The sequence below is a fragment of the Alosa sapidissima genome, chromosome 4 (assembly GCF_018492685.1).
Source record: "Alosa sapidissima isolate fAloSap1 chromosome 4, fAloSap1.pri, whole genome shotgun sequence".
Classification (NCBI taxonomy): domain Eukaryota; kingdom Metazoa; phylum Chordata; class Actinopteri; order Clupeiformes; family Clupeidae; genus Alosa; species Alosa sapidissima.
In genome coordinates, this window is record NC_055960.1 from 28658725 (window position 1) to 28680116 (window position 21392).

At 39.5% G+C, this 21392-nt stretch overlaps 1 protein-coding gene and 1 long non-coding RNA gene across 4 annotated transcripts in view; one reads left to right on the forward strand and one right to left on the reverse strand.

The window, feature by feature from the left end:
- The window catches only part of LOC121706543, a 140622-nt gene that overhangs the window by 103137 nt on the left and 16093 nt on the right, over positions 1-21392 (reverse strand). For 2 of the 3 annotated variants that reach the window (XR_006031064.1, XR_006031063.1), the window contains exons 4-5: positions 18678-18780; positions 12170-12287 (exon numbers count right to left, since the gene is read on the reverse strand). This is a non-coding gene — a long non-coding RNA (uncharacterized LOC121706543). Of the gene's footprint in view, positions 1-11396; positions 11545-12169; positions 12288-18677; positions 18781-21392 lie in introns of all 3 variants that reach the window. The other variant, XR_006031065.1, reaches the window with a different exon arrangement.
- LOC121706472 (myosin heavy chain, fast skeletal muscle-like) lies at positions 6949-19044 on the forward strand. The gene is made up of 40 exons (XM_042088242.1): positions 6949-6964; positions 7181-7396; positions 7802-7945; positions 8039-8195; positions 8295-8322; positions 8439-8553; positions 8638-8730; positions 8819-8882; positions 8975-9073; positions 9172-9275; positions 9365-9503; positions 9755-9873; positions 9954-10103; positions 10241-10411; positions 10502-10808; positions 10948-11027; positions 11150-11237; positions 11423-11540; positions 11966-12089; positions 12189-12325; positions 12904-13159; positions 13748-13990; positions 14083-14259; positions 14348-14493; positions 14612-14702; positions 14876-15265; positions 15345-15471; positions 15582-15700; positions 15834-16030; positions 16150-16333; positions 16426-16591; positions 16785-16909; positions 17003-17311; positions 17393-17596; positions 17695-17820; positions 17970-18140; positions 18224-18328; positions 18414-18509; positions 18657-18788; positions 19004-19044. The coding sequence occupies exons 2-40, from the start codon at positions 7193-7195 to the stop codon at positions 19019-19021; spliced, it is 5823 nt and encodes a 1940-aa protein (XP_041944176.1). The 5' UTR covers positions 6949-6964; positions 7181-7192; the 3' UTR covers positions 19022-19044.

The following is a 21392-nucleotide window of genomic DNA, read 5'->3' on the forward strand; positions in this document are numbered from 1 at the left end:
CAACATAGCAACCATGTCAAATACCCTAGCAACAGCCTAGCAACCACTTCCACAGTTACAACCTAGTAACCAATATAACAACCAATGAGTTTAACCTAGCAACCACCACAACTAACCTAGCAACAGCCTAGCAACCACTTAAAGAACCCTAGCAACAGCCTAGCAACCATGTCAAATACCCTAGCAACAGCCTAGCAACCACCACAACTTCAACCTAGCAACCACCATAGCAACCAACAGGATTACCTAAGCAACCAGCATAGCAACCACTTAATTTGGCATAACAACCAACATATGTACCCTAGCAACACTATTGCAACTATATCTGCATTATTTGTTTTTACTCTGTATGATATTTTACATCATATTTTTTGCATTTTCATGCACCTTCAGGAAATGCTTTTCTAGTTCAAATTCCACTAGTTTACTAGTGTGAGGGGAATTTTTCTCCTGCTAGTTCACTATGGACAGTGTTTTGTCCTCACTAGCTAACATGTAAGGCTCAAAATGCCCTCTATAAGCCTGTGAAAGGCATTATAATGCAGATATGCTCACTAGTTAACTAGTGAGCATGTCCTGTTCCATTACTACAACCCCAAAACAGAAAAAGTTGGGACGTTGTGTAAAATGCAAATAAAAACAGAATGTCCTAATATACAAGTCTTGTAAACCCATATTTAGTAGCAAAGATTACATCAAATGTTGAAAATGAAAATTTGGACTATTTCATGTGGAAAGTATATGTTCATTTTGAATTTGATGCCAGCAACATGTTTCAAAAAAAGTTGGGACGGGAACATGTTTACCACTGTGCTGCTTCACCTCTTCATTTAACAAAATTCTGTAAATGTTTAGGAACTGAGGAGACCATTTGCTACAGTTTTGAAAATGAAATGTTGTCCCATTACTCCCCGATATAGGATTTCAGGTGCTCAACAGTATGGGGTATTCTTAGTCATGCTTTTCATTCCATTATGCACCTTATTTGACAAATCTGAACTGCAGACAGGCCATCTTAGCACCTGGACTCTACCTCTAAGGAGAAATACTATTTAAATATGTGCATAATTCATTTTTGCATTGTTTTCCTGAAATATTCAAGGTCGTCCCTGGAAAAGACATTGCCTGGATGGCAGTATAATATACTGTATAACTATATATGTTGCTCAAAACCTGTATACAGCATTCAGAATTGATTGTGCTTTGCCAAATGTGCAAGATGCCCATGCTGTAGGCATAAATGCTCCTCCACACCGTCATAGATGTTGGATTTCGAACTGAGCACTAAAACAAGTTGGATAGGTTAGATACTTGGATAGGCCCTCTCATCTTTAGCCCAGATGAGTCCATGATTTCCAAAAAGAATAGCAAACTTTGATTGGTCTAACCACAGGACCTTTTTCCATGTTACCTCAGTCAATTTTAAACAAGGTCAGGCCCAGATAAGAGGGTGGTATTTTCTGTATCATGTCTCAATACAATTTTACCTGTTACAATTTTGGCTGCAGTTTTTGAATTGAGTATCAAACTGGGCACATAGACAATGGTTATCAGAGGTTTTTCTGAGCCCATACAATGTCTGGAAACAGGTCTGGTGTTGATGCAGTGCCATCTGAGGTCCAAAAGACCACGGCCATCCAATTTGTTGTTCAGCTATTTCCCGTTTGCAAAGATTTCTCTGGATTCTCTGAATGTTTCAATAATATTATGTCCTGTAGATGATGAATTCCCTAAATATGTCACAATTTCATGTTAAGAAGCATTAAAATTGTTTCATCATTTGTGCACACAGGTTTACACAGAGTGATGAATACCCCTACATCTTTACTTCTAAGAGACCCTGCCTCTCTGGGATGCTCTTTTTCATACCCAATCGTGTTGCCAGTTACCCTAATTAGTTGTGAAACATTCTTCCTTTTGTTTTCTTTATCATTACACAACTTTTCCAGCATTTTGTTACCCCCATCCCAACTTTTTTTGAAACATGTTGCTGGTATCAAATTCAAAATGAACATATAATTTCCATGAAATAGTCAAATTTGTCATTTTCAACATTTGATATGTTGTCTGTGTCCTTTTTGCAACTAAATATGAGTTTAAGAGATTTGCAGATTATTACATTCTGTTTTTATTCACATTTTACACAACATCCCAACTTTTTCTGTTTTGGGGTTGTAGTAAACTAGTAAGGCCAAACATGTCAACTAGTTAACTAGTGAAGGCCAATTTGTCACTAGTTAACTAGTAAGAGTACATTTTTGCATTACAAGTGAACTAGATAGCTCCAAAAACAGCCACTAGTGTGTGTCTTGTGCGCACTAGTTAACTAGTGAGCTGCTTCACTGCCACACATGCAAACTAGTGAGACTTCAATTGTTCCACTAGTTAACTAGTGGACAAAAATGGCCAGCTTGTTTGTGTATTTAGGTGTAACTAGTTAACTAGTGAACAAAATATGCATGCCACTAGTTAACTAGTAAGGCCCACAACAACCTCACTAGTAAACTAGGGGGTATTTTGGCCTTTACATGTTAACAAGTGACCATTTTGGCATCTCACTAGTCAACTAGTGGGGCTGAAATGGCCTTCACTAGTTAACTAGTGGGCATTTTGGGGCACACTAGTAAACTAGTGACACTTTTTGCACCTCACTAGTTAACTAGTGAAATGGAAATAGCCATCACTAGTTCACTAGTGGGTGTTTTGGTGCACACTAGTAAGCTAGTGACACTTTTTAGACCTCACTAGTTAACTAGTGGGCATTTGTGTCTTCACTAGTTAACTAGTGAGCAGTTCTGCCTTCACTAGTTTACATGTAAGTGTCACACTAAAGCCACTAGTTTACTAGCTAAAGTTCCTTTGGCCAGCATGTTAAGAAATCCCATAGAGATGCTAACGGTTAGCATAATCGATACACATAGATATTTAGAGCGAACTTCAGTCCATTTACAAAAGGTTTACATGAGAAGAGTTTTTTGTTTACAACTGACTATTAAAATACTCAAAGGCAAATGTTTTCTCTCCATATAATACCATGTAGGAAAAAATGTGACTGTCTCATTAATGCTACGTGAACAGAAGTAGCTGCACAAAATCCCAAGTAGGCTACGTCTGGATCTCGCTACACAAAATAAACATTAGGCCTGCGTGTGACAACGTGGACCCACTAGCGATCATGTGACACTTGCTCTGCTGCAACGGGGCTTCTCTTGCATACACCTCCTGGATTTAGTGAATGTATGGGGTTTCAATGCGTGATTTTGAGTGTTTTTTTAAAGTAATTTAAATACTCGATAATGTAAATTTGCACATCGTTAAAACAACAATCACGATATTATCGCAGACGATATATATATATATATATATCGCCCACCCCTACTTACATGTACATGACAATTATGTCTGATATCAAGATATCAGAATAAATGCTCAATCGGCTTGCCATATATACGAAACTGTAGCATTTGAAATAATGGGAATGGGAACTTCAGCAATTTCCAAATACCATCTATAGTTGTCTATTTTTTCATGTTTGGGTAACCTTCGTCACATCATAGTAACTCACAGACACACACAGACACACACACACACACACACATAGGCACACAGGTGCGGAGAATATGTGGAATTTGTTCCCCTCCTGTTTTATTTATTTTTAATTGGTTTGGTTTGGTTGGGGGGTAATGCTGTGGCGCAACAGGCTACAATGTCCGTACCACCTTGGGTCCAGGTGCCCATGGGAACCGGGTGTCGAGTCTTGACCTGTGTCATTAACTGATCTCACCCCGCCTCTAACTCCCACTTGCTTCCTGTCACTCTTCACTGTCCTCTATCAATAAAAGTCAAAACACCCTCCAAAATATCAGCAACATATACCAAGCAATATCGAAAATACTTCAGAAATACAGAGGTCAAAGACGGTTTACACTCGCTGTTATCTAAAATTAGACCCTAGGTTGTTGTAGGACTAAACATTTCCTTTAACCATATATTGTAGTGAACAGAGGTTCAACAGATAGTTTAATTAGTTACGATGTGGATACATGTTTTGGAAACCACTTCCTAATACTTTAATTCATGATTAACTCAGGAGTTACAAGTGGTTAGTTAAGGATATTTTGTAGGGCAGTTGACTCTGTGTCACCTTATTTTCATACCTCAGTGAAACAGGAAGTTATGGATATCTGCTTGAAAGTTCACAAACACTGATTAACTGATTAACATTATACAGTTAAATACAAATGGCAAAAAAGGCTTCAGCTACATTCATTTATATATGTAATTGTTTTGTATGTGACTGGCTTAAAATAATATATATTTTTTTCCGTGTGAGATGTGGGAGATGAGATGAGATGAGACCAAGGGGAGCAATAATTGTGGAGGATATGTTTATGTCTTCTATGTGTTTATGTGTAAGTCTCGATGGAGCAACTAAATGGACGCAAAACAAATTTCCGACCTGTCTGACAAATAAAGTATTATCTTATTATTATCTCTTATCCTCTTACTGTATTGCTCATGTTCATGGCTATATTTAAAATAACTTCCTTTTCACCTTGACCCTTCTATGGAGAAAAGGGAATAGGTTAACATTGATCTACTATACAAATACCTATACTGTAAATCCCTATACTACATACTGATGACAGCATGCCTGTCACCTCATTAAAGCTTGTCTATCAGTCAGTTTTAGAATGCATGGCACTACCCCTGGTCTAATACACCATTTAAATGCTGGATCTCAGACAAACATTTCTGGACTTCAATATAAACAGCAGACAAACAGAGCAACACAAAGTGTTTAAGAGTGCTTATACAAAGCATGGCATAGAAGTTACCAGATCAGACCAGAATCTCAAATTGGTATATCAACTTATGATATAACCAAATAAGAAAAGCATGCCCCTGAGAGTAATAAAGGCATACTATTTGTAAATAATGGCAATGGATAATGTTCATTGGCTACAAAACAAAATGTGATCACATTACGCATCTCCTTGCATCACAAACTTGAAAGGAGTTTTATGTCTTAGTAAGATGCTGACCTTGCAAGACTCTTGCAATCGTATCCCAGTGACATTTCAAGACTTCCCCACATCCAGATCTGGCAGCTGCTTATAACAACATAACCAAGATGCTCTGCTCTTTATTTAGAAACATGCATTGCCCTCACATCCAAATAAGTCTCGTCGTTACAACAACATTTAAAAATGTATCACTCCAAATTACCTGGTGCCAACTAAGCTGGGTGGCACACACCTTCAGCACTTTTACATGTACTGTGCATTCTGCACATTTTGAAGAAATTTTAACAGACTAAACAAAAAGCACAACTACTCTCATGCCACCAGGTAAAGGCAGTTTTCACTGTGATTCAAAGAGAGTGTGCTGATGATTTTTCAATCAAGTTTATTTTCAGGTACATTTACAAAATAATTTATTTGGCTGCCATTCAGAAGAGAGCAGTAAAACAGAGTTTAGCTTAACATTTCCATTTAGTCGTTTACATTAAGCTGGTGTTGAAAGTTTGGTCAAATGTTTCAGGATCATCTTCCAAGGACAGACACTTCAAGGACAGATTCTGGCACCAGACATTCCTAACAGAGGCATGACAGTGTGCTCAGCTTCTAAACTGGAACACATATTGACACATACTGTATCAAACATTTCTCTCTTTCTTCTATCAACATATTTTGATTTTTATTATAAAGGAAATGTATATATTCCAGAGTTAATCATACACAATATATACATTTTCAACAGATAGGTATGTTTCTAATGAGACATCTCTCAAGATGTAAGCCAAAGATATATATTTTCTGTGTTTCATTTTCCATAAAATACAAACAAAACAACTACTATGTGTCATATTGGATATGTCCTGGATATGCATCATATGTGGAGATGTTGGATAAGTGGCATGTCAACTGCAGATGCACTACCAGTCAAAAGTTTGGGGTCACTTAGAAATTTCCATTCCACTACATTATAGACAGAATACCAGCTGAGATCAGTTGCATTGTCTTTTTAAAATCAGGACAGCAGTTTTCAGATTAGATTACGATTTTACATAATTGCAAAAGGGCTCAACTGTTTTAGAAAGAAATGGCTGATCTCTAATGCAATATCTACATTGCCCATTATCAGCAACCATCCATCCAATGTTCCAAAGGCACATTCTGTTTACTAATCTATCATTAAAAAGGCTAACTGAGAAAACACTGGAGAATCTTTTTGCAATTATGTAAACACATAATGTAAACTGAAAACTGCTGCCCTGATTAAAAAAGCAATGCACCTGATCTCAGCTAGTATACTGTCTATAATGGAGTGGAATGGAATTTTCTAAGTGACCCCAAACTTTTGACCGGTAGTGTATGTATATATCTCTCCTGTTTATAGCAACCCGATAGTAGTGGGGTCAACCAGTAAGCTTTTAGGGCTATTTTCTAAAAAATACAAAATATTAATGTATAATAATATACAAAACATATTAATGTATAATAAATAATAATTCAACCCATCTCCCCTTAAGTAAAAATGCTCTAGACCAAGTAATTTTACCAAATAATATAGGTATTCCTGTTTATGACATGAAATGTATATTTTTTGATGCAGTTATGCATTCATGCATATAAAAAAAAGATATTCTGGTGGTGTTGAGATAAAAAATAATTCCAGTGGAAAGAACAAGACCCTACAATAATGTCACCCTGCACAGCTCATGCCCAAATCTAGCAGAGCTCTTGCTGACAGGGCACAAGTGTCTCTATATAACACAGCAGCACCAGGCTTCTCTCAAGACGAACCAGCTCTAAAGGTGAGTGACACATTTGGGAATTGTTCAGCTCAGTAATACGTCACAGATATCATGTGCAAATGCCTATTGATAATTAAAAAATACCCAATTGTTTTTTCCACCACCTAGTTGAAAGCAGTTATCTACGTCTTGGGAGTTTAGCAGGTATGTACTAGTTGATGCCACAAATATGTGATAATATAACAGAGCAAGCCTACCAGACGAAACCATGAGGCACACTTTATCAGGGGAATTAAACAATTTCATGGCTTATTCATGAATGACAGGGTGTAAGCGCCAGTGATGAGGAGAGAGTGTGGAGACTGCTCATACTACAGCTGCTCTGATTCCAGGAAGTAACAGACACTTTCTCCCCCGCAGCAGAGTGCCATCATGGGGGACTCAGAGATGGAGTGCTTTGGCCCAGCGGCCATCTATCTCCGCAAACCTGAAAGGGAGCGTATTGAGGCCCAGAACAAACCATTTGATGCCAAATCAGCCTACTTTGTAATTGACAAAGAAGAAGATTATGTCAAAGGAGTGCTGGAGAAACGAGAGGGTGGCAAAGCCACTGTCAAACATCTAACGGGTGGCAAAGTAAGATATCACATTTTATTATCCTCCCTTTTCACTTTTTTTCTACTACACTGTGACATTTACATATTCTATGATGTTGGTTTCTTTCAATTAAGAGTCCACATTGCTCTCTATTTAAACTTCTGACAAGCACAACAAGACAGGCAATTAATGTATTGTGTGTGTCTTGTCTTGAAAACATTTTCTCAGCTCTGTGACATATACTATGTAGGTTTTGTTTTAATTGAAAGTAGACTGTGGTTTGTATTGAAATATCTGGTCAGTATTACAATATAAGCTATGCATGTCTGAAGAATAACTACATTGTAGAAATGCAGCATGCTTATACTGTGAAGCTTCACATGTTCAATGTTCAGTGATATTCAGCTATGGGCATAAAATACTGACATTTACTATGCCTTGCAGACGGTCACTGTGAAAGAGGATGAGATCTTTCCCATGAATCCTCCAAAGTATGACAAAATTGAGGACATGGCCATGATGACCCACCTCCACGAGCCTGCTGTGCTGTACAACCTCAAAGAGCGTTATGCAGCATGGATGATCTATGTAAGATACATAACAGATCTTGGTTCTTCTCACAGTACATTACTACAAAACAATGTCTATGTAAGAGCTACAACCACTACTTCTCTGTTACAGACCTACTCTGGGCTGTTCTGTGTCACTGTAAACCCCTACAAGTGGCTCCCAGTGTACGATGCTGTGGTTGTAGCTGGGTACAGAGGCAAGAAGAGAATTGAAGCTCCACCCCACATCTTCTCCATCTCTGATAATGCCTATCAGTTCATGCTCCAAGGTGGGGTGTTAATTGTTTACAAAAATAGAAAAGTGCAAAAAAGAGCAATATACTGAGAACTTTTATACTGAGCACAGCATCACTCCTTTTGTCCCTCAGATCGTGAAAATCAATCCATCCTAATCACGTATGTACTCCTCCAAACTACATTTTAATAATGAAAATGAATAATGAAAATTAAAAGGATGCATGTTTGGACTGAAAGCACATGACTATTATGTTCTCTCTCCTATTTGTTTCCAGTGGAGAATCTGGTGCTGGGAAGACTGTCAACACCAAGCGTGTCATCCAGTACTTTGCAACAATTGCAGTGTCTGGAGGAGCAAAGAAAGCTGAGGCCACCCCTGGCAAAATGCAGGTGAGTAGGAGAAACATCAGATCAGATTTATATTCACTTTTTGGTTAACAACAGCTTCACTAAATGACCTCACTTCTTCTCTAGGGGTCACTAGAGGATCAGATCATTGCAGCCAACCCTCTGCTGGAGGCCTATGGTAATGCCAAGACTGTGAGGAATGACAACTCCTCCCGTTTTGTAAGTATTTACAAGAATTACTTTTTATTTCATTTCTTTTCAAAATTACTTTATTTTTACTAAAAAGAAATCATCAAACATTTTTCAGGGTAAATTCATCAGAATCCATTTTGGCACAACTGGCAAATTGGCCTCTGCTGATATTGAGACATGTAAGTGGTCATCATCTACTATTAAAATAAATATTCAGTATAATTTTAGAAACCTAATCTATTATCTTATTATGAAAAATGCCATGCCACAGATCTGCTGGAGAAGTCAAGAGTCACATTCCAGTTGTCTGCTGAGAGGAGCTACCACATCTTCTACCAGCTTATGACTGGACATAAGCCTGAGCTGATTGGTATGATAAGCATAAGTACAATTCTATATGTATATGTTTATGTAAAATAAAACTGGTGTGTCTCAACACTGTTGACTGTTCTTCTATCTGAATTTTAGAGGCACTTCTCATCACCACCAACCCATATGATTTCCCAATGATCAGCCAAGGTGAAATCACCGTCAAGAGCATTGATGATGTGGAGGAGTTCATTGCCACAGATGTAAGGCATCCACATAAATACTCATTTTTACATTGAAGTTGGTTTTATGGAAATTATGAGTCATTCGTATTCCAACTTGATCTCCTTAGACGGCCATTGACATTTTGGGCTTTACTGCTGAGGAGAAAATAGGCATCTTCAAGCTTACTGGTGCTGTGATGCATCATGGGGCCATGAAGTTCAAACAGAAGCAGAGAGAAGAGCAGGCTGAGCCTGACGGCACTGAGGGTAAGATTTGAAAGGTTTTCTAAAACTCCAACTTACTATCTCTTTAACAGCAGAAAACCATCATATATTAAACAACCATTACAAAATTAAATTATGTGATCAATAAACTTTTTTTCAAATTAAGTTTTTAGTTTCAAGTTCCATGTAATACTTTTCAAATTTTTGTTGATATTTGGTAATGTAATGCCTCTGCTGTAAAGTGATTGGAAAGTTGGCTACTTTTTGTTAAGTGATATTTATTTTTTTATCAGTGGCTGATAAAATCGCCTACCTCATGGGCTTGAACTCTGCTGACATGCTGAAGGCTTTGTGCTATCCCAGAGTGAAGGTCGGAAATGAGATGGTGACCAAAGGTCAAACTGTGCCTCAGGTTAGAAACATGATGCTTGACAAATTATATAAGATGTTTTGTACAATTATGTATTTACGATCTTATTTATACCTGACTAGGTCAACAATGCTGTCAGCGCTCTGTGTAAGTCAGTCTATGAGAAGATGTTCTTGTGGATGGTCATCCGTATCAATGAGATGCTGGACACCAAACAGCCAAGGCAGTTCTTCATTGGTGTGCTGGACATTGCTGGATTTGAGATTTTTGATGTAAGTGATTTTGAAATAATAATAATAATAATAATAATAATAATAATAATAATTTTTAGTTAACACAATAATTCAGGAATTCAAAATGTTATAAATGTGTTTGTACTTGAATATGTATCTTTTTCCCTAAATACTAGTTTAACAGTTTGGAACAGCTGTGTATCAACTTTACCAATGAGAAACTGCAACAGTTCTTCAACCACCACATGTTTGTGCTGGAGCAAGAGGAATACAAGAAAGAAGGAATTGATTGGGAGTTCATTGACTTTGGTATGGACCTGGCTGCCTGCATTGAGCTTATTGAGAAGGTGAAGTCAATAAATAAAAAATATGCATATTTACATAATAAAAAAATAAATAGGTATCCAATGTAATGCTATATGTTCTATATCTCAAAGCCAATGGGCATCTTCTCCATCCTTGAAGAGGAGTGCATGTTCCCCAAGGCCTCAGACACTACCTTCAAGAACAAGCTGTATGACCAGCATCTTGGTAAAACCAAATGCTTTGAGAAACCCAAACCAGTAAAGGGCAAACCAGAGGCCCACTTCTCCCTGGTGCACTATGCTGGCACTGTGGACTACAACATCAATGGCTGGCTGGACAAGAACAAGGACCCACTGAACGACTCAGTTGTGCAACTGTACCAGAAGTCTGCAGTGAAACTGCTGGCCTTCTTGTATGCATCTCATGCTGGTGCTGAAGGTAGACATGGTTACGTTGATTATGATTTTAAGATATATGATGTACCATCATATCAGTAACTGTCACATCACAGCTACACTGTTCGCTGGTCAGAGTCCACAAGTCCAAACGTGCTTCTTGTATTTGTTTGATCTTTTAGCTGAAGGTGGTGGTGGTGGTGGCAAGAAGGGAGGCAAGAAGAAGGGTGGTTCCTTCCAGACGGTGTCTGCTCTGTTCAGGGTGACTTCATGGTTGATTTATATATAAATGATCAATGTTTTGGAACCGCTTTTGACTAAAAGATTGTTGATGTGTTTAGTTACTTGTTTGACTTGTTTTAAATTGTCTATACTTAACCACAGGAAAACCTGGGCAAGCTGATGACCAACTTGAGGAGCACTCATCCTCACTTTGTGCGCTGCTTGATTCCCAATGAGTCAAAGACACCAGGTGAGTAAAATGTCATAATAATTACATATACATGTAATCATAATTGATGGTACGTAAACTCCCTATCTTCTCTTTTATTGAAAATATATCCTTCACCTTACAGGTTTGATGGACAATTCACTAAGCTGTTTTTATAAAGAAAAGTATTCAGCGCGTCACCTCAATTGTGTTTGTTATCCTCAAAGGTCTGATGGAGAACTTCCTGGTCCTTCACCAGCTGAGGTGTAATGGTGTGCTGGAGGGTATCAGAATCTGCAGGAAGGGCTTCCCCAGCAGAATCATTTATGGTGACTTCAAGCAGAGGTGACTAGAATAATTTAATGATTAATACTTATTAGAGGTATTAAATCGATTTAAGTGTTAAGTGTATTAAGACTAAAAATAAGGATAAGAATTATTATTCATATATTAGTATATGGTACAGTAGAGCTAGTCATAGCAATCCCCTGGTAGCGTAGTGGCTAAGGAAGTGGAGCAGTGGTAGCATAGTCACTAAGGAAGTAGGCTAGCATGCTAAGGAAGTTGGCTAGCATGCAGTAGCCTGAAAAGTTGTGGGTTCAATTCATGGGTTCCACTGTGCCCTTGAGCAAGGCACTTAACCCTGAGTTGCTCTGGGACAATGGCCCTTGTAATACAATTGAAATATGTTAGTCGCTTTGGATAAAAGCATCTTCTAAATTGATGAATGTAAATGTAATGTTGCACCTATTCTTTCTCTTAAATCTAAGATACAAAGTGTTGAACGCAAGTGTCATCCCTGAAGGACAATTCATTGACAACAAAAAAGCCTCAGAAAAACTTCTGGGGTCAATTGATGTGGACCATACTCAGTACAAGTTTGGACACACAAAAGTAAACCAATTTCATTCAATTTTTAACAACAGACATAGACTGCATCTGTGAGAATATCTGAAAATACCCTTTTCTGTTACCTCTTGAAATTATCCACAGGTGTTCTTCAAAGCTGGTCTGCTGGGTGTCCTTGAGGAGATGCGAGATGAGAAATTGGCAACTCTGGTCACAATGACTCAGGCCCTCTGCCGTGGCTTCCTGATGAGGAAGGAGTTTGTTAAAATGATGGAAAGAAGGTAAGCTTGAGTTAAAATACTACTTTTATGATACAGTATTTTTTATCGCAGCTGCAGAATAAAATATAGATTATAAAATGGATAGTTCTGGTATTTGATCATGATTGGCTGAACCATATTCAAGGCTGTTGTAAAACGCTGAAAACATACAAACAGAACTGCAATCGCATTACATCAGTATTGCTGTGCCTATTACTAGGTGCATCTGTGTCCAGCTTGGCAATCATTGTAGCAGAAACTACATTGCTTGGCAGAATTAAAACGGTTTTATATCAAAAAAGTATTGCATTTTTGTTACTGAGTGCTTATTTTAGAAAAGAAATGCATATACATGAAGTAACCATCTCATGTAAGCAATAAACCCTTTGCACGTGTAGATTACAAAATTTACACTATGTGCATTCAATTTGCAGAGCATAGTCTTGGAAGACTAGTCTAATATCCTCAAGTGTACACGTTGCTGTCACGTCTGTTGTTTACTGAAAGTTAACTGTTGTTGCATACACTTCACAAACAGAACGCTGCATTGAATTGAATTGAATTTCATTGAAATTAATATGGACTTTTTTGTTTAACAGAGAATCCATCTTCACTATCCAATATAATATCCGTTCATTCATGAATGTGAAACATTGGCCATGGATGAAGCTGTACTTCAAGATCAAGCCACTTCTGAAAAGTGCTGAAACTGAGAAAGAACTTGCTAACATGAAGGAGAACTATGGGAAAATGAAGACGGATCTGGAGGCTGCCCAGGCAAAAAGGAAGGAGCTTGAGGAGAAGATGGTTGCTCTGCTGCAAGAGAAGAATGACCTGCAGTTAGCTGTAGCAGCTGTGAGTACTGTTCTATTACCTCCGCCAGGAAGTAATGTTTTCGGTGTGGTTTATCTGATGATTATTATTGTTGGATGGTGTTGATGGAAAAGATGACCCCGCAACATTTTGGAGTAGATCTGACTCACAGGGCAACTGTAGCGATTCAGTTTCACTTATACAACTGTTGTGTCATATGGCAATCTGGTTTTCTCTCTAGTTTTCAAAGTAAGGAAATGCATTTCTTTACAGACAGTCTTACCCAAATTACAAATTAGCAAATTAGTGTGCTGGTGTTCTCATGACATGGAATTAATAAATGAATGCAAGCATATCCATATCAAATAAATTGCCTAAAGATATCTGATGATTATTATTGCTGGTGTTTATATTTACGTCAACACATTTAACATTTAAACCGATTACACACTGATATCTCAAGCTTCAAAACTTGCAGAGACAAGAGCTATATGGGGAGGTCTGCCTTCTAGGAGTTGTAGGAGTTGCGGTTTGACTATAATTGAAAACCGTTGTATATAAAAAACCGTGTAGCGTCACTATTATAATAGTTTCTGTATATAATTGTACTATATCACTAATTCACACCAGGAATCTGAGGGCCTCTCAGATGCTGAGGAGAGATGTGAGGGTCTCATCAAGAGCAAAATCCAGCTGGAGGCCAAACTCAAAGAGACGACCGAGAGGCTGGAGGATGAGGAGGAGATCAACGCTGAGCTGACTGCCAAGAAGAGGAAACTGGAGGATGAGTGCTCTGAGCTGAAGAAAGACATTGATGACTTGGAGCTCACCCTGGCTAAAGTGGAGAAAGAGAAACATGCCACAGAGAACAAGGTTAAAGTCATTTTTGTGGTCTACCCATTACATTGATTCAATATAGCAGAATATATAGCATTGTAAAATATACTGAAATCACATCCCCTTAGGTTAAAAACCTGACAGAGGAGATGGCATCTCAAGATGAAGCCATTGCTAAATTAACTAAGGAGAAGAAAGCCCTCCAAGAGGCACACCAGCAGACTCTGGATGATCTCCAAGCAGAGGAAGACAAAGTCAACACTCTGACCAAATCAAAGAGCAAACTTGAACAACAAGTGGATGATGTAAGGGTGCCACATGATACACAACACTAAAAAATATATTATATTCACATGGTGATGATAACATATATTCAACATATTTCTATCACAGCTCGAAGGATCGTTGGAGCAAGAGAAGAAGCTACGCATGGATCTTGAGAGAGCCAAGAGAAAGCTTGAAGGTGACCTGAAACTGGCCCAGGAATCCATAATGGATCTGGAGAATGACAAGCAGCAGTCTGAAGAAAAGATCAAGAAGTAAGGGATTTACATACATTTGATAAGAGGAAAACAACACCATCATGCTATTACCCATTGGTCAGTATTTGACACTAAAAATGCATGATTAATTTTGCCATTGTTTTAATCTTTACAGGAAGGACTTTGAAATCAGCCAACTTCTGAGCAAGATTGAAGATGAACAGTCATTAGGATCCCAGCTTCAAAAGAAGATTAAGGAACTCCAGGTGATCAGTGGTTTGAGAAATATTCTCTGTGTGTTTGTTTGTTTGTTTGTTTGTTTGTTTAATTTAAGACCATTTCAGCAACTAAGGCTATTTAATGGCCAGACTGACAGGGGAATTCTCTGTGTAATAATATAAAATGCATGATTGATAATAACACTCTAAACACATTCCAGGCTCGCATAGAGGAGCTAGAAGAAGAAATCGAAGCTGAACGTGCTGCTCGGGCTAAAGTTGAGAAGCAGAGAGCTGATATCTCCAGAGAACTTGAGGAGATCAGTGAGAGGCTTGAGGAGGCTGGTGGGGCCACTGCTGCTCAGATTGAGATGAACAAGAAGCGGGAGACAGAGTTCCAGAAGCTGCGTCGTGATCTTGAAGAGTCCACCCTGCAGCATGAAGCTACTGCTGCTGCTCTCCGCAAGAAGCAGGCCGACAGCGTGGCGGAACTGGGTGAGCAGATCGACAACCTGCAGCGTGTCAAACAAAAGCTGGAGAAGGAGAAGAGTGAATACAAAATGGAGATCGATGACCTCTCCAGTAACATGGAGGCTGTTGCTAAATCCAAGGTATGAAGAGATAAGAGCCAGTTGAGTTGTGTTTTAAAGCAATTTCCTCCATGGATAACTTACATGAGATTTCTTTCAGGCTAACCTTGAGAAAATGTGTCGCACCCTTGAGGACCAATTGAGTGAACTGAAGTCAAAGAATGATGAAAATGTCCGTCAGTTAAATGACTTCAGTGCACAAAAAGCCAGGCTTCAAACTGAGAATGGTAAATGCAAAAGGCTAGCAAATATGTTCATTCTTCTATTAAAACCCATATCACAAATTGATTTTTTCCTTTCATACTACGACACATAATGTAAAACAAATAACTTTCAGGTGAATTTGGCCGCCAGCTTGAGGAAAAAGAGGCTCTTGTCACTCAGCTGACAAGAGGCAAGCAAGCTTACACCCAGCAGATTGAGGAGCTGAAGAGGCATATAGAGGAAGAAGTTAAAGTAAGTTTTGCCAAGTTGTAAACATTGTAGCCATTAGGTGGGTGTCCATCAATTTCTAATTAAATTATTGCTTCAGGCTGGTCACAATTTCTTTGCATTTGACCATCTAATATTTTCAAATTCCTCTTGAAAGGCCAAGAACGCCCTGGCTCATGCTGTCCAATCAGCTCGTCATGACTGTGACCTGCTCAGAGAGCAGTTTGAGGAGGAGCAGGAGGCCAAGGCTGAGCTGCAGCGTGGAATGTCCAAGGCCAACAGCGAGGTGGCTCAGTGGAGATCTAAATATGAAACTGATGCCATCCAACGCACTGAGGAGCTGGAGGAGTCCAAGTAAGACATAGTTAAAAAAAAAAGTATTTATATATAAAAAGTGTTTTGTTTTCACCCATTCGAAAGATGCTGAAATCCAATTTTATATTTCATATCTATGAAACATTTATTACTTATAGGAAAAAGCTTGCCCAACGTCTCCAAGATGCTGAGGAGTCAATCGAGGCTGTGAACTCGAAGTGTGCCTCTCTGGAGAAGACCAAGCAGAGACTCCAGGGTGAAGTGGAGGACCTCATGATTGATGTCGAGAGGGCTAATGCACTGGCTGCCAACCTTGACAAGAAACAACGAAACTTTGACAAGGTATAGATGTACATGTAACATGCTTCCTTGAAAATCATGTACATAATAGTTTTAGCATGTCTTTTCCTCTACACACGTCCATGCTTTATCAGGTCCTGGCAGAATGGAAGCAGAAGTATGAGGAGGGCCAGGCTGAGCTTGAAGGTGCTCAGAAAGAAGCTCGCTCTCTCAGTACTGAGCTCTTCAAGATGAAGAACTCCTATGAAGAGACTCTGGATCACCTGGAGACCCTGAGGAGAGAGAATAAGAATCTGCAACGTAAAGAAGCCTAAATAAAGAACCAGTTGATATGTTACTTACACAAACAGAATATATATATATAAAAAACATAATACTTCTTCTGAAATTACATAAACTTCTGAAATGACGTAAACAATTAAATACCAAAAGCAGTAGAACATTGTTTTCCTGCAGAAAAGTTCTTTCACAATTTCTCCATTTCAATCTGCAGAGGAAATCTCTGACCTCACTGAACAACTTGGTGAGACTGGCAAGAGCATCCATGAGCTGGAGAAGGCCAAGAAGTCAGTGGAGACTGAGAAATCAGAAATCCAGACAGCACTGGAGGAAGCAGAGGTAGGATTGTCACCTTAGAGGATAACATTTTGATAATCTAATTATTTGCTTGATGTCTGAATATTTTAGATATTCAAACTTCTTCTGTAATAGGGTACACTGGAGCATGAAGAGTCCAAGATTCTTCGTGTCCAACTGGAGCTTAACCAGGTCAAGAGTGAGATTGACAGGAAGCTGGCTGAGAAAGATGAGGAGATTGAGCAGATCAAGAGGAACAGCCAGAGGGTGATTGACTCCATGCAGAGCACTCTAGACTCTGAGGTCAGGAGCAGGAATGATGCCCTAAGAGTCAAGAAGAAGATGGAGGGAGACCTCAACGAGATGGAGATTCAGCTGAGCCATGCCAATCGCCAGGCAACTGAATGTCAGAAGCAGCTCAGGAATGTACAAGGACAACTCAAGGTATCAGATACAGTACTCCAACACACAACAGACCAGTAACACATAATAATACCTTTTGTTAACTAATATTATGTTACACAGGATGCCCAATTACACCTTGATGATGCTCTTAGAGGACAGGAAGACATGAAGGAGCAGGTTGCCATGGTGGAGCGCAGGAATGGCCTTATGCTGGCTGAGATTGAGGAGCTGAGAGCTGCTCTGGAGCAGACAGAGAGAGGCCGCAAAGTGGCTGAGCAGGAGCTGGTGGATGCCAGTGAGCGTGTTGGACTGCTGCATTCACAGGTAAGACAATTATGAAGGGCACACTCTTTTTCATTTTTGCTGGTTGCGCCTTATGCATTAACAGGTCAAACTGTCTTTAATTTGATAATGATATTCAGAACACCAGTCTCATCAACACCAAGAAGAAGCTGGAGGCTGACCTTGTTCAAGTCCAGGGAGAAGTGGATGATACAATCCAGGAGGCCAGAAATGCAGAAGAAAAGGCCAAGAAGGCCATAACTGATGTAAGGAAATGATGGTGCAGTATTGTATGCATATGGACTTTCAATATTACCCATTCAAAATGAAGAACAGTTAATTCAGTTCTGAGAGGAAATGTGAGGCAGTTTAAATATGCTATGTTTTAACTAAAATACTGTTGGGACATTTTCAGGCTGCCATGATGGCTGAGGAACTGAAGAAGGAGCAGGACACCAGTGCTCACCTGGAGAGGATGAAGAAGAACCTGGAGGTCACAGTCAAGGACCTGCAGCACCGTCTGGATGAAGCTGAGAATCTGGCCATGAAGGGTGGCAAGAAGCAGCTCCAGAAACTGGAGTCTAGGGTATGATCTTTGGAATATACACCAGTTTTAAAAATACATGATACATAATATGTTTGTTTGATAAACAAATCTATATTTTAAAGGTGCGTGAGCTGGAGGCTGAGGTTGAGACTGAACAGAGACGTGGAGCTGATGCTGTGAAAGGTGTCCGCAAATATGAGAGGAGAGTCAAGGAGCTCACCTACCAGGTAGGCTAGCTATGTTCATGGATTTAAACCATGACATACATAGTAGATGGCAAATATTGACTGGATTATCATTATAATTGTGCAGACTGAGGAGGACAAGAAGAATGTCACTAGACTGCAGGATCTGGTGGACAAGCTGCAGCTGAAAGTGAAGGCCTACAAGAGACAGGCTGAGGAGGCTGTGAGTAAAGTAATTTTGTTTTTGCGACAGGTAAACTGGTTCTGGTAATTATCTGAGACAAAAGAAGGTACTGCTTAAGTATATATACTCTTTTGATCCCGTGAGGGAAATTTATCAACTAAAAAGATGTATTCACTAAAACCACAGGAGGAGCAGGCCAACACTCACCTGTCCAGGTACAGGAAGGTGCAGCATGAGCTTGAGGAGGCTCAGGAACGTGCTGACATCGCTGAGTCCCAGGTCAACAAGCTGAGGGCCAAGAGTCGTGAAGCTGGCAAGGTAAAGTATTAGGTCATATTAGAAAACGTTTGACTAATTATTTGTGTCATACAGTAAAATAATTCCTATGGCTTCTAAAGAAAAACTGCATGTAACAGATATACAAAGAACTACATATAATAGATATACAAATATACTATAAAAATAACTTTAAATAACAATAATTTTACAAGCTGCCAAGTTGTCTTGATTTGGTTCTTTCCTCTATGTTTTAGAGCAAAGATGAAGAGTGACCAGTGAAGTCCTAACTGGCAAGGAGTCATAGAATATGAATTCCCTAATAAACTCAATTAAAATTAAAAAACTACTCTTTGCTTCTTTCCTTTCTCAGATATTCTTCTAAAATATAAATACTTGAATGCATATTATGGTTATGAGGTTATATGGTTATATGGTTATATTACCAAAAGTACTCAATATCTCCATCTGTGCGATTAGACCTTTTCTGTCCTAAGACCCCTGAGCAGTGCCAGGCCTTCTTACACTTCTTTGATGACAAAATTAGCTAAATTTACCACTCCTTCAACCCCAATGCTATCTCTCTCTCTCTTCTCCTTCTCTGGGCCCTCAGCTCTCCCATTTCACCACTACTGACTCCCTCACTATCACTGACATCATTACTAAGTCCAACTCCTCATTGTGTCAGCTTGACCCTGCTCCCACCCCTCTACTTAAACCCTGCTCGAAATTCTGCTGATTGGCCCTAAAAGCATCCTCACCAAATCTCCTAGTCTCACTCTTAACATTGATGGTTCACCTGTCCACTCTATCCCTGTTGTTAAAAGCCTTGGCATTCAGCTTGACTCCACCCTTAGGGCCCGTCCACACGGAGACGCTTTTTGGGTTAAACGCAGAGGTTTTGCTTTGTCTTGGCCGAGCGTCCAAACGAATCCTGTAAACGCACTGCCCGAAACCGCACTTTTTTGAAACCTGGTCACAGAGTGGAAAAATCTGAAACCGTAACCCTTTTGAATTCGTTGGGACAGCGAAACCGCACTTGTCTATCATCGCCACACCTCAGCTGCCCTGGACTTGACACTTATAGTATTGCCTAACAATACTAGTTTTCATACATGACATTACCTACGATTACACTCCGTAGGATAAATATCACAACTGATGCTGCGCAGCGCCGATAGCTTATGACTTGATGGACTGAACACTGAACACGTTTTTCCCGGTGTTTTTTTTATGCATTCTAGCTACTGTCAGTGACGCGAGAGAACTTAAGTTATTAGGGAAGTGCGGTGTAAGTTTGCATTAATTTGTGCGTAGTGCCGGTGTCATTAATTTATTTTACATGTCTTACAACATAAATAAATGCATTCATAGTGAAGTCAGATATGAGCATACAAAGACGCGTAGAACTCATGTTAAGCCTATAGATGCGCACTAAATGCGAATGCGCGATTTGATGCAAGCAAAAGTATCGACTGTTACTAACAAGTATTATAGCAATATTATAAATATGGCGACGGAATGGCCTAGAACTTGGGTACGCCTAGCCTTTGCACTTACGGTGATAACCAAAACTAATGTGAATCGCGGACAATCCTATAACCAAAGTAAGTAAAGGAGATTATTTTTACCTGCGTTAGCCAAATAAAGTACGGGACTGCACCCTTCACAAACCGTAAACATTAAGTTTATTAGTTTTACAGTTGACTACAGTTGACAGTTCACTATAAGTCCACACAAACAATTCTGGTTTCCTTGCACTAGCCATTTCGTCGTAGCTTATTCTGTCTGTTTGTATAGCCTCTCTGTAGACGGGCTCTGATAGCCTACAGCGCAAGATTTGGTCAATTTCTGTAAAGAAACAGTGCCACCTATAGGCCTGGGATATGAAGTAACGTGTTGAGTCGTGTTGAGATGGATCCGTTTGGACGCAAATATTCTTGATACGGTTCAGGGAAGACGGAGGAAAAAAAGATCGGTTTGGTACGTGTGGACTAGGCCTTAGCTTTGATCCTCATATCAAATCACTCACTAAGATTGCCTTCTTTCACCTCCATAACATTGCCCTCCTCCAACCCTTCCTCTCTGTTAGGGATGCACAGACTTTGGTTCACTCCTTCATTATGTCCCGTCTAGATTACTGCAACTCACTTTTCCTTGGTCTCCCCACTAAATCCCTTCAAAGACTACAATATATTCAAAACTCTGCAGCCAGGCTCCTCACCCATACCAGACGATCAGCACACATCACCCCCATTCTCCATCAACTCCATTGGCTACCAGTTCCATCCTGGATCAAATATAAAGTACTACTACTCACCTTTAAAGCCCTCCACAACCTTGCTCCCCCCTACATCCGTGACCTCCTGAACCCTTACACTCCTTCCCGCTCACTCAGATCCTCTGACTAAAACCTCTTGGCTATCCCCCACTCCAGACTCTCCACCCTGAGTGGCAGGTCCTTCAGTGCTTTGGCCCCCAAACTCTGGAACTCCCTCCCCCAACCTCTTTGTGCCTGTCCATCTCTTCCTTTCTTCAAAACACATCTCAAGACCTTTTTGTTTAATGATCACTTCTCCTCCACACCCAACACATACAGATAACTTGTCTTTGTTGTATTGTTTTGTTTGTTTGTTGTTGTGTTTC

Bases quoted from the DNA above. Each gene is read 5' to 3' on its own strand.
- LOC121706472 (XM_042088242.1), top strand. From the start codon at position 7,193: ATGGGGGACTCAGAGATGGAGTGCTTTGGCCCAGCGGCCATCTATCTC. The intron at 8,731-8,818 runs GTAAGTATTTAC...AACATTTTTCAG, and splicing joins ATGACAACTCCTCCCGTTTT to GGTAAATTCATCAGAATCCA. The intron at 14,703-14,875 runs GTGATCAGTGGT...AACACATTCCAG, and splicing joins AGAAGATTAAGGAACTCCAG to GCTCGCATAGAGGAGCTAGA.